The sequence below is a fragment of the Oncorhynchus masou genome, chromosome 12 (genome assembly GCF_036934945.1).
Source record: "Oncorhynchus masou masou isolate Uvic2021 chromosome 12, UVic_Omas_1.1, whole genome shotgun sequence".
NCBI lineage: Eukaryota > Metazoa > Chordata > Actinopteri > Salmoniformes > Salmonidae > Oncorhynchus > Oncorhynchus masou.
Genome location: NC_088223.1, coordinates 36288911 through 36304664, shown reverse-complemented (window position 1 = coordinate 36304664; position 15754 = coordinate 36288911). Strand labels below are relative to the sequence as shown.

The 15754-nt window shown below is 45.0% G+C and overlaps 1 protein-coding gene across 4 annotated transcripts in view; it reads right to left on the bottom strand.

Moving 5' to 3' along the window:
* The window catches only part of LOC135549965 (collagen alpha-2(XI) chain-like), a 45678-nt gene that overhangs the window by 4390 nt on the left and 25534 nt on the right, over positions 1-15754 (bottom strand). For all 4 annotated transcript variants that reach the window (XM_064980371.1, XM_064980372.1, XM_064980373.1 and 1 more), the window contains 52 exons: positions 15504-15707; positions 14500-14553; positions 14204-14245; positions 14040-14102; positions 13626-13700; positions 13294-13380; positions 13008-13064; positions 12767-12820; positions 12473-12526; positions 12129-12182; positions 11770-11823; positions 11425-11478; positions 10924-10968; positions 10684-10737; positions 9930-9974; positions 9734-9787; positions 9486-9530; positions 9140-9193; positions 8688-8732; positions 8475-8528; positions 8324-8368; positions 7581-7634; positions 7237-7344; positions 6988-7041; positions 6819-6872; positions 6624-6668; positions 6347-6400; positions 6134-6178; positions 5967-6020; positions 5807-5860; positions 5492-5545; positions 5164-5361; positions 4981-5034; positions 4753-4860; positions 4532-4639; positions 4216-4269; positions 4001-4054; positions 3770-3877; positions 3609-3662; positions 3417-3470; positions 3126-3179; positions 2970-3023; positions 2730-2837; positions 2572-2625; positions 2287-2340; positions 1719-1772; positions 1497-1550; positions 1157-1264; positions 873-926; positions 559-720; positions 314-367; positions 10-45 (listed from right to left, as the gene is read on the bottom strand). In XM_064980371.1, coding sequence (XP_064836443.1) covers positions 10-45; positions 314-367; positions 559-720; positions 873-926; positions 1157-1264; positions 1497-1550; positions 1719-1772; positions 2287-2340; positions 2572-2625; positions 2730-2837; positions 2970-3023; positions 3126-3179; positions 3417-3470; positions 3609-3662; positions 3770-3877; positions 4001-4054; positions 4216-4269; positions 4532-4639; positions 4753-4860; positions 4981-5034; positions 5164-5361; positions 5492-5545; positions 5807-5860; positions 5967-6020; positions 6134-6178; positions 6347-6400; positions 6624-6668; positions 6819-6872; positions 6988-7041; positions 7237-7344; positions 7581-7634; positions 8324-8368; positions 8475-8528; positions 8688-8732; positions 9140-9193; positions 9486-9530; positions 9734-9787; positions 9930-9974; positions 10684-10737; positions 10924-10968; positions 11425-11478; positions 11770-11823; positions 12129-12182; positions 12473-12526; positions 12767-12820; positions 13008-13064; positions 13294-13380; positions 13626-13700; positions 14040-14102; positions 14204-14245; positions 14500-14553; positions 15504-15707 — 3507 coding nt within the window. The remainder of the gene's footprint in view (positions 1-9; positions 46-313; positions 368-558; positions 721-872; positions 927-1156; positions 1265-1496; positions 1551-1718; positions 1773-2286; positions 2341-2571; positions 2626-2729; positions 2838-2969; positions 3024-3125; positions 3180-3416; positions 3471-3608; positions 3663-3769; positions 3878-4000; positions 4055-4215; positions 4270-4531; positions 4640-4752; positions 4861-4980; positions 5035-5163; positions 5362-5491; positions 5546-5806; positions 5861-5966; positions 6021-6133; positions 6179-6346; positions 6401-6623; positions 6669-6818; positions 6873-6987; positions 7042-7236; positions 7345-7580; positions 7635-8323; positions 8369-8474; positions 8529-8687; positions 8733-9139; positions 9194-9485; positions 9531-9733; positions 9788-9929; positions 9975-10683; positions 10738-10923; positions 10969-11424; positions 11479-11769; positions 11824-12128; positions 12183-12472; positions 12527-12766; positions 12821-13007; positions 13065-13293; positions 13381-13625; positions 13701-14039; positions 14103-14203; positions 14246-14499; positions 14554-15503; positions 15708-15754) is intronic.

Sequence of the window (15754 nt, the reverse complement as noted above, 5' to 3'; positions counted from 1 at the left end):
TCTACTCACTGTAGCACCCTTAGCTCCCTTGACACCTTGGGGACCCTGGGAAAGAGGTGCAGGGAGGTCAGGGTTATCATTCAATAGACGCTAACTATTACCACTGTTATACGGCCATAGAAAAGAGGACATTTTAAATTGATTAGAGAGCGACAGAATTATGCAAGACACAAAAGGCATGGATGCATTCATGCTTAAAACTCTCTATGTTACCGTCTTTTTTTATTTTAGAATATACACAATGCAGATAGAGGATGTTACGTGATATACTGATAAAAGAACCAGGAGAGGTGATGTAGAAGTGGTTACTCACAGGCATGCCAGCAGGGCCACCAGGACCAATAGGCCCAGTGCCTCCAGAGACACCCTGAAACACACATGAAATGCATCAGCACTGAACTCAACTGTTTGTCGAAGGGCGACAGAATACATGTTCAGGAGGGACGTGTCGTACAGACACAACAACAGATTATTTTGAGTGTGCGTGTGCTCAGAGGAAATGTACGCTCTCTTTCCAAGCTCTATAATGTCCGCTAAGGAGAGACAGGTGTCACTCACAGTCTCTCCCTTGTACCCGTGTGTCCCCTGTGGCCCTGGCAGTCCTCTGTCTCCCTTCTCTCCCTGCTCTCCGGGGGGCCCAATCAGACCGATCAGACCCGAGTGGCCCTTCTCTCCCTTGTCACCGCCCTCGCCGCGCAGTCCTGGCAAGCCTGGTGGTCCCTTGAAGAGAGAGAGTAAGAGTAAGATGGTACTGTAGCTAAGGAAGTGGGTATATTCACTTGAAGCATCAATATAGCACTGTATGCCTATAGATCAACACTGTGGGAGATACAATCTATTATAGATCTATTCATGTACACATCTTATCTCACCAGTGGTCCGGGAGGTCCCTTCTGGCCGGCAAGGCCTGGAGAACCTTGTGCACCCTGGAAGAGATCATCAGAAGGAAGTTAGTGACACTCAGCCTAATGCACCAAACAGCTCAGCTACACTGTTAAGCTCATAGCTAGTAGTAGTGAACAGACGATAATAGACCCTATAGAGCAGAGGGTAAGACAGATGGACACCCGTACAGACAGACAGACTAGAACAGTAGACGGAACCACAGACTGAACAGCCCAGTCTGTCCATGGAAGCGCGGGATCATCTCGCTCACCACTGATCCAGGGAGTCCTCTGAGACCCTCCGTTCCTGGTTTCCCTGGTTGACCCTGAGGTCCGACGGGGCCGGTCTTTCCTGGAGGTCCGTTAGCACCTGGGTCTCCCTGGGGGGGAAAAAGAGAAAGGAGAAAAAAAACATTGATAAACTTCAATATTCGAAATCCCCAACGTGTGTTGTGAGTTGAGCAAATATTTGGGAAACAATTGACGGAGAAATATACATTTGGTGTTAGGTCTCTCTGGCATGGCGTGCAAACCATTACCAGAGAGATAGAAACGATCCACAGGATAAACTGCCAGTGCCAATACATTGACCGACGACCTTTGAACTCTTACCTTAGTTCCCTTCTCTCCTTGTCGTCCCTCTGGCCCTCTCGTTCCAGCAAGACCCTAGGAAGTAAGCGATGTGAAATATTCTAAACGTTATGATGCTTTCACGACCGCCTGTCGGCCACCTAGTAGTCTTCATTGAGTAGATATATGCACCTATCAAACAGAATACATTGGAAACAAACAGATATGTCTTGTGGTTTGGCCTGTTGAGCTGAACGATCTTACCCTCTTTCCAGGTCCACCAGGGGGTCCATTCTCACCCGTGGGTCCTGGAGATCCCTACAGTAGAGAGCACGATCACCATTATAACGCCTCAGTGACCTATGCAGGGTCAATAATAACTATAGAGAACTGAACCAAAATAAACATGTTTTAGAGTTCCATAATAATCTACATTCTAGACAGGCCTGAAGGGCGATCTGCTCGGAAGGACTTACAACTTTAATCTTGCAGTGTCATTTTATGTTTCAACAGGTGCTTCAACATGGGAAATACACTTTCCTAGGGCTTTAATTGAGATGGTTTATGGCTGGGACGTGCATACCAACGTCCACAGTGGCCCCTTAAGTCCTCTGACCCCATTACATTTCTCAATTCTAAATGTTTTTGGATACATCTTAAGGATGTGCTTCACATTACAAACACTACTCTTGCCGGGAGCCATTTTGAATCGGGGCGATGGTAAACAGACAACATATGACCTAATTACATCCAGTTCAAAGTGCTTAATGAAGGCTACAAGGACAGTCCTGAAGATCCCATGTAGTACCTATAGTAAGTTAGGGCAACTTACAGCTTGTCCTTGTTCGCCGTCCTCTCCCCTCTCTCCCTTTGCTCCATCTTGACCCTAAAGAAGAGAAACAGAGTCATTATCAATGATGGTAATTGCTAAGATGGTGTCAAAAGTAGATACTTTTTGGAGGTTTTAATCATGGAAAAAGATTCACAGATACACCAGCAGAGACACATCTTGCACTCACTAGGTCTGAAATGGTATGAACACCCGCATTGGAATATCTGTTTAACCACAACAAAACAGATCTAATGAAACGTGTGTGAAGAGTGTTTAGATACTCACTCTGGGACCGAGTTCACCAGGGGGACCGGGGTCGCCAGGGAAACCAACAGGGCCCTAGGAGAGAGACACAATGGCATTACGTTTGACATACAAACTTTACAGACCAAGTGTGATTTTTTTGTGACAGTGTTTTCCTATAGAGTGAGTGTTTGACATACAGGGTTTCCTTTGGGTCCGTCGTCTCCAGGGCCTCCTCTTCCACCCGCAGGGCCAGAAGCACCAGGTTGTCCCGCCTCTCCCTTGTCACCGTGCTCTCCACGTGGGCCCTGCCATTGGACAACAACACTGTCACTCACAGTACAAAACATCTATGCATAGAAACAAATATGTGTGTATGGGACAATACCTTGAGGCCCATGAGAAGAAGCAAAGAGACAGAGTAAGGATCAACCTCTCACCTTCTTTCCTGGCTCTCCTCCGATTCCAGGTGGTCCAGCTTCACCAGGCTCTCCCTGTCAACACAACGTGTTCAGTTCTCAGAACATACATGTACACACATATCATAACTACTACAACAGAATGTGGAAATCGAGTTATTGTGAAGTCATGTATACCTTATCTCCCAGGTTTCCAGGGTTACCCAGACCACCAGGAGGACCTTGAGGACCCTGAATAAACAAACAGATACACATCATAGCGTCAACGATATAAAAACAACAAGAGTCATACCCATAATAACATATATGTCTTCAAATCAACAGGACAACTACAGTAGGTATTTATGTGGGATGGCTTCATAATATCACCAGTAGCATAAAAACTCCATTACAATGAAATCATTTGATATGATTATTCTATAGTGAGGAAAGAGTTCTGGAATGTTTTGAGAGAAGATTAGTACTCACGTCAGCACCGCTGGGACCAGCAGGGCCACGAGGTCCTGGGGGGCCAGGTGGACCCTAAAGAGACAGATAGGATGAGTTTAGCAATATCCTAGTGTGTTTCATGTGAACAATACCTCTTTCCTGAACTATTGTGATTGGCTTCATGAGATCCAATCATCTGTTGGGTTGCTCCAATTTGTCGTCAATTCTCACCATTGGTCCGACATCTCCAGTCTCTCCCTTCTCTCCTGATGGGCCTGGCAATCCCTGCAAGATACATTCACAGTTAGAGATGCCATTGACCTATCGCGTCACAATCGTTTATTGTACTGAGGCTAACATCATATAGTCATAACAGAAATCAGTCATCATACCTGCAGTCCAATAGGACCTGGGGCCCCTGGGAATCCTCTTGATCCTTCATCTCCCTTGGCTCCAAATGGCCCCTGCTGACCTCTGGCTCCTAGTTCTCCATCAGCTCCCTGAACAATGGAGATATTAGTGAAGGGGACATTTCTGAGGGGCACCATGCTATGAATTCCTATGTGTCTGATGCAATATTGATGATACACTGTACGTTGATGGAGTTAAGTGTTTCTACTTACAGCAGCGCCGGGTTGACCGAGTGGACCCATTGGCCCTGGTGGACCGGGAGGACCCTGTTGACACACAATGTTTCATTGTAGCCAAATGTATCACTGTACTTCAGCAGAGAAAATCCTATTTATAGTATATTGTTCAGACACAATGGATGTAAGGAACATAACATGATCTGTGGATTTGACACGGACATCAAAATAATGGCGGTAATGTCACTCACATGCTCTCCTTTGCCGCCCTTTGCTCCCTTCTGGCCATGCTCTCCAACCTCACCCTGTAATACACAATTCACCACCAAGGCTTTTGTTACGAGAGGTTTGAAATGAGCATTTTGATAAAGTTTCAAGTGGTTTGAAATTAGCATTTTGATATAGTTTCTCAAGTGGTTTGAAATTAGCATTATGATATAGTTTCAAGTGGTTTGAAATTAGCATTATGATATGGTTTCAAGTGGTTTGAAATGAGCAGTTTGATATAGTTTCAAGTGGTAATACAGTAGTTTGGATATGTGATCGAGACAGATGATTGTTACTAGCCTTGTCTCCGTCCTCTCCTGGAACTCCGATGGATCCGGCTGCACCTGGCAGACCCACTGGGCCCTGGACACCGTCACGCCCAGCCGGGCCAATCGGACCTTTCTCACCCTGAGAAGGAACGGGGTGGGAGAGAGAACATGTATGAGACATAGAGAATAGAGAAGAACAATGACTCAATCTGACAGCTCTGTATATTGGATATGTTTTGTAAAAGTACTCACAGGCACTCCCTTCTCTCCTGATGGTCCTGGAGGCCCCTGGGGGCCGGGTCTTCCTGGGGGTCCGATGGGACCTCCACTGCCTGCCTGTCCTCTCTCACCTGGGGATCCCTGCACAGGTATGGTTACAGACATGATTACAGCCAAGGTGATGTGGACGTCAACAAATACTGTGCATCACATTCTCTTTTCACAATGATTCATTTCAGATGTAATTATTGCCAGACGTACAGCTGTTCCGGGAGGTCCTGCTGGGCCTTCACTTCCTTTCAGTCCGCCACCTCCCTAAAGACCAGACAGGAACAAGTTAAAACACTGCATGTGCAATCTATATTCAGTATGACATCTCGCCCTGTGATATAGGGAATAGTGTGCTATTTTAGATGCAGACAGAGTGTTGGTTAGCCTGCTCACCGGGGTGCCAGGCATTCCTCTCTCTCCAGGGAAGCCTCTCAGTCCTGAGGGCCCGTCTTTCCCAGGGCCACCTGGGGGACCAGGGTCTCCCTTCGTTCCCTCCTTGCCAGATGGTCCGGAGAGTCCCTGCTCGCCTGGTGGTCCTGGAGGCCCGGGGTGACCGCGCTCGCCCAGAGGGCCAGTCTCTCCTGAGGAACCCTGGGACAATGAAGAGGAGGAAGAGGAGGGAAATGAGTAATGAAGATGGAAAGTGAATGGTGGATATGATCCATAAAAAATGGATTAGACACTGGACAATGTAAATAAAAGAAAGTTGCATTAATCTTACCTGAGGGCCAACAACACCTGGAGGACCGGGTGGCCCAGTCTTTCCTTGGAATCCCTGTGGAATAGAAAATGAAATGAATTGGGCCTTGAATATAGCCTTGTGTAGCCCCTAATGCAATCAGCTTAGGCAATCATGTGTGTATCGTGTGAAGAAGTAACAGTAGAGCATGAACAGTATAATTTGAGATCAACTACAAAAAAAACAACAACAAAAAATAGAGCCAAAGGAAAACATGGCACTGTTTGTAAGATACATTTATTTCTGATAGCGTGTACGCCACATGGCCACATGTTCCGGACACGAAAACAGACTTACAACTTCTCCTCTCTGTCCAGGGTGTCCGGGCAGTCCATCCTTTCCTGGTGGTCCCTGGGTAGGAAACAGAAAGAGTTGAGGGAAAGAAGGCACTTACCGTTTCAAACTACACTAATCATTCTTAAATGATTGCTATATATAGTAGATATTGTGGCCTTACGGGAGGTCCCTTTGGCCCCGGGAAACCGTTTGCTCCTTGAGGTCCGGGCAGTCCCTGAAAGATACAATGGGAGAAGGACAGGTATAAGTCTCTCAACAACATGTATGCTATAGTGGCACGGCAAAGTGTATATAGTAAACAAATAAATGATAACTCCAACAACCTACCCTCTCTCCTGGTGGACCAGATGGGCCGTCACTTCCTGATGTACCCTAGTGAAAAGAAATAGAAGCCCAGAATTAACACCATCACATGCAGCGAACCAATATTCCAGCTTTATTATGACGTGTCTTCCCTGTGGTGGCCAGTAGGTGAACTGACAGTGCTGTTGAGCATTAACCTCCATAAATGTATTGTTGATATTCTAGACATTGTCTTACCTTGGCTCCTGATTTCCCAGTAGACCCTCTTGGCCCTCTCTGACCCCTGGGGCCCTGTTGGAGAGATATGGAGAAACGATTAGGAATGGTATGGAAATTTGGTTGAGTGTTTCTGATCCACTGCAAGTTGGTTCATCTCAGTAAACTAAACCAAACTGTTGTTTGTTCCCATTACAATATGAGCCCTGGTTTAAACAGCGATGCATAAACTATAAAGAGAGACTTTGACAATCAACAGCAATATAAATACGTGGAATTTAGTGGAGTTGAACTGTACCGTTGGTCCTCTTTGTCCTCTAGGTCCAGACTTTCCAATCAGACCCTGAAGAAACGCAGACTCAGTCAGACAGACACACAGGCAACATCAGCCACCAGAATCAACTTCAGTGCTGTTGACTTTGTACCTGGGTTACATCACTCATAGAACATACTGCGACAATTAGAGTTTTAATTTGAGTTTTAATTCCCTTACCCTTGTTCCCTTCTCGCCGTTGGTTCCAGGGAATCCTGGGAAACCAAGGGAGCCCTGAAAACACATCAAGCATTTGTTCATCTAGCATCCGTATTGTCAGTCCTTTTAATAAGATAACATTTCAATTTTTACCTGCAAACAATTAGAAGGAAATCGGGGATGTCGTTACCTTAGGTCCAAGTCTTCCAGGATAGCCAGGAAGTCCAGGAACACCAAGTTTACCCTGCAATCAGATACTGTCATTAATGACCCTCTGACGAACCTATCAAAATGACTATAAACAACAATATAGACAGAACCACCATCATGTAAAAGTTGGCCAACCAGGTAGGTGTGTTATGAGATACTTTCAAATATAGTCTCATTTTAAATAAGATAAACAAACTTCTGTTATACAGAATATGAACCCTACTCTCACCTTCTCTCCAACCAGACCGATGGGCCCGAGCTCGCCAGGGGGCCCAACACGACCCTTTGGCCCCTCAGGACCGTCCTCTCCTCTGGGGCCGGGCACTCCACCCTCTCCCTGTTAGCAGGAACACACAGGGGAATCAATCAACACTGATACATAAACCACATAATCATACATTAAATCAAATGTGAATCAATACATAAACCTTCAATAAAAAAATACATTGTATGCAAATGAGGCAAGAAACAAGGCAAATAACTTCAAACATGTAACATGACATTGAAAAACAATACATAATACTTGAATATAATTATTTGGAGGAATTATTTAATAAACAACATGTATCTTACTCTCTCCCCCTTGACACCAAAGTCTCCTTTAATTCCAGGGAAGCCATCTTCTCCCTAAAAAAAAAGGCAATTGTGGTTATAATTGAAAGCTGAAGGCCTTATACGTATGGTCAATCAAGTGTTTGGGATGTTGTCCCTAAAATGCACAAATCCAAATAAAGTCTTCCTAAGAACTCTTACAACATAAAGAATTATGAAAACCTTGGTGGAATAATATGTATAATAGTATGTACATCAAATCAAATCAAAGACAATGAACTTGACACCTGTGTGGCTTTCGTGTCTGAAAGTGTTTCACAGTGCGCCCTCTAGTGATCCTAACCTAAAAGTACAGATACCAGTGGCTGATCTCTAAAACTGCAGAACCATGGCTGTGTCATTCACAAAGTACATGTTAGTGGGCTGAGAGACATAACTTTACAACATTTCTAAACGTATGTCAAATCAATCTAACCCAAACACTAACGTAAATGTTTCAGAGGTGTTATAGCCCACGACATTGCTGTCATCGTGACACAGGACCAATCAATCTAACCCAAACACTAACGTAAATGTTTCAGAGGTGTTATAGCCCACGACATTGCTGTCATCGTGACACAGGACCAGCGTTGCACGTCACCTTCAAGATACCAGAATCAGTTCTCAAAGTGAGAGGCTACTTATTTTTTTATCTAAAAGATAAGATGTTTTATTGTCACATATACTATTCGCCAATCCCTGATACACTGGACGAGGTCACCTACCTTCTCTCCTTTGTGACCCTTCAGTCCACGGATACCTTGAGTTCCCTGCAATTACAATTGGATTAGGAGGTCAGTCATTAATCAGGCATTATCGTCACAGATTAGTGACAATTAATGACGACTTTAGCAACAAACAAAAAAATCATCTCACCTTAATGCCACGAGGGCCAGGATAGCCAATAGTTCCCTGAGGACCGTTGGGACCCTGTATGAAGATAGGAGAGAGGGTTAATGATGCACTACCTCACACAAGACACAACGTATAAGACACAATATATAGGCAGGCATCTTGGTGGGGAATTTGGCGCGGAGGTTGACTATATTTCATGAATACTGTGCAGGAGAGACGATTAGAGGATCTCACCTGGTTTCCTTTGGTGCCAACAGGTCCCTCCTTTCCTGGGTGACCCTGTGAGGTGAAGAGAGTATCAGAGGTCAAGAGAGGCATTATCAAGGGCAACTTCAATTCAAGATGTGCTGATTACTTGTTCTTACCACTTTGTTCCATGAAAATGCAATAAAGTACTTAACCTTTTTGACCAGTGGAATTCTGCGCAATGCATTATTTATTTTACCTTTATTTAACTAGGCAAGTCAGTTAAGAACAAATTCTTATTTTCAATGACGGCCTAGGAACAGAACGACAGATTTGTACCTTGTCAGCTCGGGGATTTGAATTTGCAACCTAACCACTAGGCTACCCTGCCGTCCTCTCATGTTAAAAAACCTCTGCAGATTACCAATAATGTTTCCATTGCTCTATTATAACATACAGTAAAGATGAGTCCAATATAGGTCAGTGAGTACGTAACTTACAGGGGGGCCGTCGGCTCCTGGCATTCCTGGCAGACCAGGTTTTCCTGTGGGACCCTGGGGGAGGAGATGAGAAGAAAGTCATGAGTTTACTGGACTACTGATGACAATACTGGTAACAATGTTATCATCACTCAGTCTAAATACACTAGGACCTAAGTTACAAAGTACACAATACTTTGTCTCCTTGTTAATCATTCCTGGCTGAATATTCTGAATGTGACGCTTCACTAGTTGTGACAAGTTCCGGAGACTTTACTGAAGCCTGTCGGGACGGTCAATATCTTTATGAAGGTTCATTACATAGTAATTACACACACAACAGTCATGGATCACTTTGTTCTCTTACCTTATCTCCCGGGGGGCCGTGTGCTCCCTGTGGCCCTGGCATTCCCTGAAACAATCATGTCATACGGTCAGATCTGGTCAGAGATACATCGCTTGGGGCATTATTACCACAGATTACAGTTTTTCATTGGATCATCCCACATTGTAAGGAGGAGAACATTTGAATGTGATATCCAGTCATTTGCAAGTGTTTAAATTGGCTAAAATCTGTCCCCAATAATGTGTCTCCTGCTCTGTGATGTTTCTCACCTGTGTTCCTGAAGTACCCTGCTGCCCTGGGGGCCCTGGCTCTCCTTGGGGACCCTGAGAGAGAAAAAAAGAAGAGAGAAGAGGAGGAAGGAAGAAGAGATGGTTTGAGACTTTAAGGATGGTTTGCTCTCAATGGGAATACATCAATATGTTCAACTCCACAGAGGACAAAAAGGACAGAAAAACATTCACTGACCAGGTTTCCTTTAGGACCGTGGGGACCGTCGTTTCCACGCACACCCTGAAAGAGGAAAAAGAAAATAACATAAAATAGAAAAGGCTGCTAGTTATCAAAGCTATATGCAGGGTAAACGACCTGACCTTAAGTGGCCTTCTACAAAATGACTATCTAGATGTACTAGTGATAAGAACATGATCCTGTACTTTAGGGGCTTTTTAGCTGGTGACATGAGGTTGATGTGGTCTGCTGACACTGTTGATGTGGTTCCTGGTCATATAGTTGCCTACTTTAGGGGTGCTTAGTACTTTCAGGGGTATTATGAGGGTAAAGTTGTCATTCTGGGATGTCGTGAAACTATCCCAGTGCAGTGTTTGCTTGGTCATGGTGCTGTTTTAGGGTGCACCGTCATTGGCAGATCATTTGGCATAGTTTAACCTAAAAAAGGTTTAAGTCATTTAACGTATTTCAATATATTTTTTTCCAAGATGTTTTATCCTAATATGACGCTTTAAGGTAAAATATCTTGAAATAAGATAAATTACTTGCAGTAAGCCTTTTTAGGTTAAAATAAGTGAAATGATCTGCCCAATGACGTTAGATAATTTAGCTTGGTACAAAAAAGCAAGGAAAAAAACACACATTTTAAGTTAATTATCCCTCATTTTAAGATATTTAGGCTTATATTCACTTTTGGCAGTGTAGCTTCACAGCCAAGTATATTTTGAGTAAAACTGACATTCCAGTGTGGTGCACCAATGTGTGTACTTACAGGAGGGCCGGGGATTCCGTTCGGACCTTTAGGCCCGAGCAAACCACGAGGTCCCTAAAAACAAGAGCGAAACAACAAACGAACACAGAGAGAAAAAGCCAGGAATGGGTCAATAACAAGCCAGCTAAAACAGGTAGTCGCTATAAACAACACAATACACACACTATTATCCCAAAAATGTGAACGGTGATGGTAGTGAGACGGAACCGATGTCAACAGTAGCGTCAGAAATACACTCACGGGTTCACCTGGAAGTCCTCTCGGTCCGATGTCTCCGTCGTCTCCCTGGAAACAACACACACACACAAAAGGGGAATGATAGAGACAGGATGTGAGGAAGGAGGAAGGAGTTTGAAGGATCAATGGAGTCATGTTAAAAGACCACAGTGAGAAATGTAGAAATGTAGAAATGTAGATGCAGTGTGTGTGGAATACCTAGGATAGGATAAAGTAGGATAAAGTAATCCTTCTCACCCCCCTCCCCCCTTAAATGATTTAGATGCACTATTGTAAAGTGGCTGTTCCACTGGATGTCATAAGGTGAATTCACCAATTTGTAAGTCGCTCTGGATAAGAGCGTCTGCCAAATGACTTAAATGTAAATGTAAATGTAATGTGTGTGGTTCTAGGTTCAGTGACCACTCTACTGTAGTTCTGGGCTGATATACTCATAGTTGAATAGATCTCTATGGAGACATGGGACTGATAGGTCAATGTCTGATGTTTCGCCAAACTACTTACCCTCTCTCCGTCCTCTCCAGGACCTCCTAGGGGTCCCAATCCTCCAGTATCACCCTAAAATGGTGGAATAGAGAGGGAGGAAGAACAATTAAAGCGACAGCATGCTTTATCACATTTCGATTCCACTCTGGTTTCACTCTGTTTCCGTCGATAGGACAGTCTTCCTCCTTGGGCAATAAGCACGAGTCATGTTGAGTCACAATAGTTCTAGATGGAGTGGCTTGGTTTTCCCGGTTCCTTGCTGCAACACGATTTCATTTAATGTGATACTCAAACTCTCTTTGACGAGGCCTCGACCATGTGTCTACGGTGGTGTGCTGGGTTGACCTTCGACCGTGAACTCACCCTGTGTCCTTTGTCTCCGGGCAATCCAGGCAGTCCGTCGAAACCACGGTCACCCTGCGAGAGACAGACACGTCGAGTCAGGGGGTGGAGAAAACGGAAAGAATGTGTGCGGCTGTTGGAGGAATCCATCAACAACACAGTACCGCGGCATGTTCAAGGCGCAGCAGTAAGCCAGAGCATCAAATAAAATCCGCACTGAGAATGGAAAATGATTCATGTGACCTGAACAACGATTCAAAAGCAACACGCATGCAAAGTCGAGGCCATACAGACCGTTTCAGAGAACTTACGTAAGGTCGTAGAACAGAATCGGGAAGAACAGATGATGTTTACGACAAAACAAACAGCTGAGAGCTTACCTTAGGCCCGCCCTCTCCTGGCATGCCTCTGGCGCCATCAGCTCCAGCACGACCCTGAGGGGAGATAGAGGGAACCACACAATCACATCTATTGTCACAGCATTCACGTTTATTCTAATCTGCATGGCTGTAGACATAGCATACCATTTAGTGTGAAGCTATGTATTGGGCATGCATACAACTAGCATGCTAGTATCAACACTGGAATGTGGGCAGTGCGCGTCCGAAATGGCACCTTATTCCCTATTTAGTGCACTACTTTTGACAGGGGCCTATAGGGAATAGCGTGCCATTTCGGGCGGATTCATAAATACAGTAATGGAGATCAGATTGCGCTCACTTACTCTTCTTCCTGATTTGCCGAGAGGGCCGCTCAAACCCTGTGGTCCTCTGGGGCCCTGAAAAAAAGAATAGATGTCTGTGATGAATGCCTGTCTGAATTGAGTATCGATAATAAACACATGAAGAGAAATAGTCTCTACTACTACATTACAGTTGAGGGAAAACAACCGTCTCTTCGCAACTGACCAGCACTACAGTGGTGTAAAGGAACCTGTATGAAGCTAATCTGTGGTCTGAGTCAGATATAGGGGGAAGAAATGTCCACAGACGTGGTTCTGGGATGAATATCTCTTTACCTGAGGTCCAGGATCCCCACTCTCACCCTTCAGACCAGAACTTCCAGGGGTACCCTGACATAGAACAGAAACAACCATTATTGCGGAGGGACACACAGACGTCAATCAAATAGCCCAGTCACTCTGTTTACTTTATCCCCGTGGTGATCTGGGGACCATCTACACACGGTCAATATTCTTATGATACATCGACAGACTGTGATTGGAGGATATGTGACGGAGGAAAAGGGACGGTACACACCAGAGGTCCTGTGCGTCCAGTGTAGCCCATTGGTCCGGGCGGTCCCTTCAGAGCCAGCTAAGAGAAAGGAGTAACAACAAGAGGCCACGTCAGCCCTTAGCCATTAATCAGACCATTTTGAACACATGACAACTGCCCTTAAGAACAATGACCCGAAAGAGATTGCATTCAACCTGCATGTTGTCTTATGTTGTGTTCGTTAAATCATTCGGGGTGTTTTTGTAGTGCGTGCTAAAGCTGTGTGATAAACCAGTGTGACGGACAGTGTTGAACTCTCATCCCTCACCCTGGCCTGAGACAGAATGGCCTGAGCCTGGGCTTCCTGTGCTGAGACCATGGGACCCTTGTCTCCTCCACTGCTTCCAAAACGGAACTACAGAGAGAGAAAACATACAATTATTCCCAATTAAGGCAGTTTGTCATCTTCAACCCACGACTCAGTACTGGACTCTGAGTCGGAGAAAGAAACAAACTGATGAAGAACAGGGTAAAGATTAAGACTGTTCAAAGACAACAGAGAGAGAGAGAGAGAGAAAAGGTATGGAAACGAAAGGGGAAAGAAAGAACGTAAGAGGGCCGTAGGGATGACTGTCAGACGGGCATCAGTCGTTCACTCACAGGCAGCATGACAGACGTTCCGGGGGGGCCAGGGACGCCATCGGCACCGGGGATACCAGACTTTCCAGGGATTCCCTACAGGAGGAGATACCAGCACAGCACAGTCAACCACCACAACAAGACAACTAAAGCCATAGACAAACAATACATCAAGGTTAACTTGTTCAGAAACACAGATATACAATAGATAGTAGGTAAAGTAGGACTCCCGAGTGGAGCAGCGGTCTAAGGCACTGCATCTCATGGTTCGAATCCAGGCTGTATCACAATAGAATACCGTGATTGGGAGTCTCATAGGGCGGCGCACAATTGGCCCAGTGTCGTCCGGGTTTGGCCGGGGTAGGCCGTCATTGTAAATAAGAATGTGTTCTTAACTGACTTGCCTAGTTAAATAAAGGTTAAATAAAAACTCACCCTCTCGCCAGGATCACCAACAGAGCCAGGAGGGCCAGATGGGCCATTAGGTCCGGGGAGACCCTAAGGGAGAAGAAGAAAAGTTTGGGATAAGTACAGTAAATAAAGGTATTCTATTCTATGAGACGCATTTCAGTAGAAAGAGCTGGATGAAATGCACTTACTGCTGGTCCCTCTGGTCCCGGAGGTCCCTCAATCAACATACCCTGTGAAGAATGTAAAACATGGGGGACTGAGAGACAGTGGTGGTATTTCAACGTCAGACGTTGCTACTTATTTCCATATCAATTCCATCCACAGGAAATTTGGGGAATCCTCTGGCCTTGTGGTAACTCGGTGTTCGGGACAGCTAAACTGTTTCTTGTGAAACGTATGTTGACTACTGAATGTTGTGGTGCCCCCTGTCACAGTGCACAGGAGTAGCCATAACAACGGAACGACAACGTAAATGGCAACTCACAGGCTCAAGGACAGCAGGCTCTCCCTTCTCTCCTTTTACGGCACTCACTGAGGCCTGAGGAAAACACACATGTAACCCACAATACAGCACAGTCAATGCATATGCCTACAGACCCGACACACACTCCACCAAGAGCTTGGCATGGCATGTAGCCAACAGGCTGAGGTAGAAATAATCATAGAGGTAGGAAATAGTCATAAAAGCAAATACACGAATAACAGTCGATTCCCACGTCACCCAAAGGTAGCTCAAAATTGTTCTATGGCACGACCTTGGAGAAATGCGGTGTTGTAGCGTTTGTTTGTAAAAGCAAGGGAACTATTTTAGAGGTTAACCATTTCTCAAAAGGCATCGTTTCATAGGACATTTTGTAGCTCCTTATCAAACTGGACAAATCAATGGCTCATCACCAAGTTACAGAAAACATACCTGCAAAGGATGTGTTCTGGGTTGATAATATCACATACACAACATAGTATTAATGAGAGATACATGCAGTACAGACAAAATACTGTATATACTGTGGTCTTTCCTACCAAAAGGCAAATGAGCAGAGTGGGTTTGAATCATAAAATGGTCGCCAAAAATATTGCTATTTACAAGGTTGTAGAAGCAATAAAGTTCACCTGTTTTATGTCCGAAATACTATGTAATCGCAAGAGTACTCTAAAGAGACCACAGTGTCTAAGTGTATAAACAAATAATGTAAATAAGTCCAGACCCTCGTTGGGCGCCAACTTTTATCAACTCTCCTCACTAAAAAGTCTTCAGAGCATCCTTCCCTCGGGGCGACCTATAACCTCAAGCTTAATAGCAAGTCCAAATGGAGACATACACATAGACAGGCATTAAAAACAAATGAGATCCGAGCCAGATCATTTGCTGCGCTTTTAGTACCTCTTTGTGTATGCATACTAACTAGAGTATACACCGAGTATACACAAATCCTATTTCAGCTCCTGCTAGGATTGAAAGAAAGATTTGGTGGAAGCGCAGTGACTTACGCCTCCCTCGTCTGTCACAGCGGACAGGGCGGGGCCCATGTAGCCGTCAGTCTCTCCTTCGGGCAGAGGCTCGTTGTAGTCCTTGTAGGAATAGTCGTATTCCTTCATGCCCAGGTCTCCAGTCACATACTCCTCAGTAAAGGCCTCGACCTCACCCCCTGCCTGGGCCAAATCTACCTCCTCTGCCACCAATGTCTCCTCCACCTGGGGCAGAGCGATGACGGAATGGAGGTGCCAACAGAGAGAAAAAG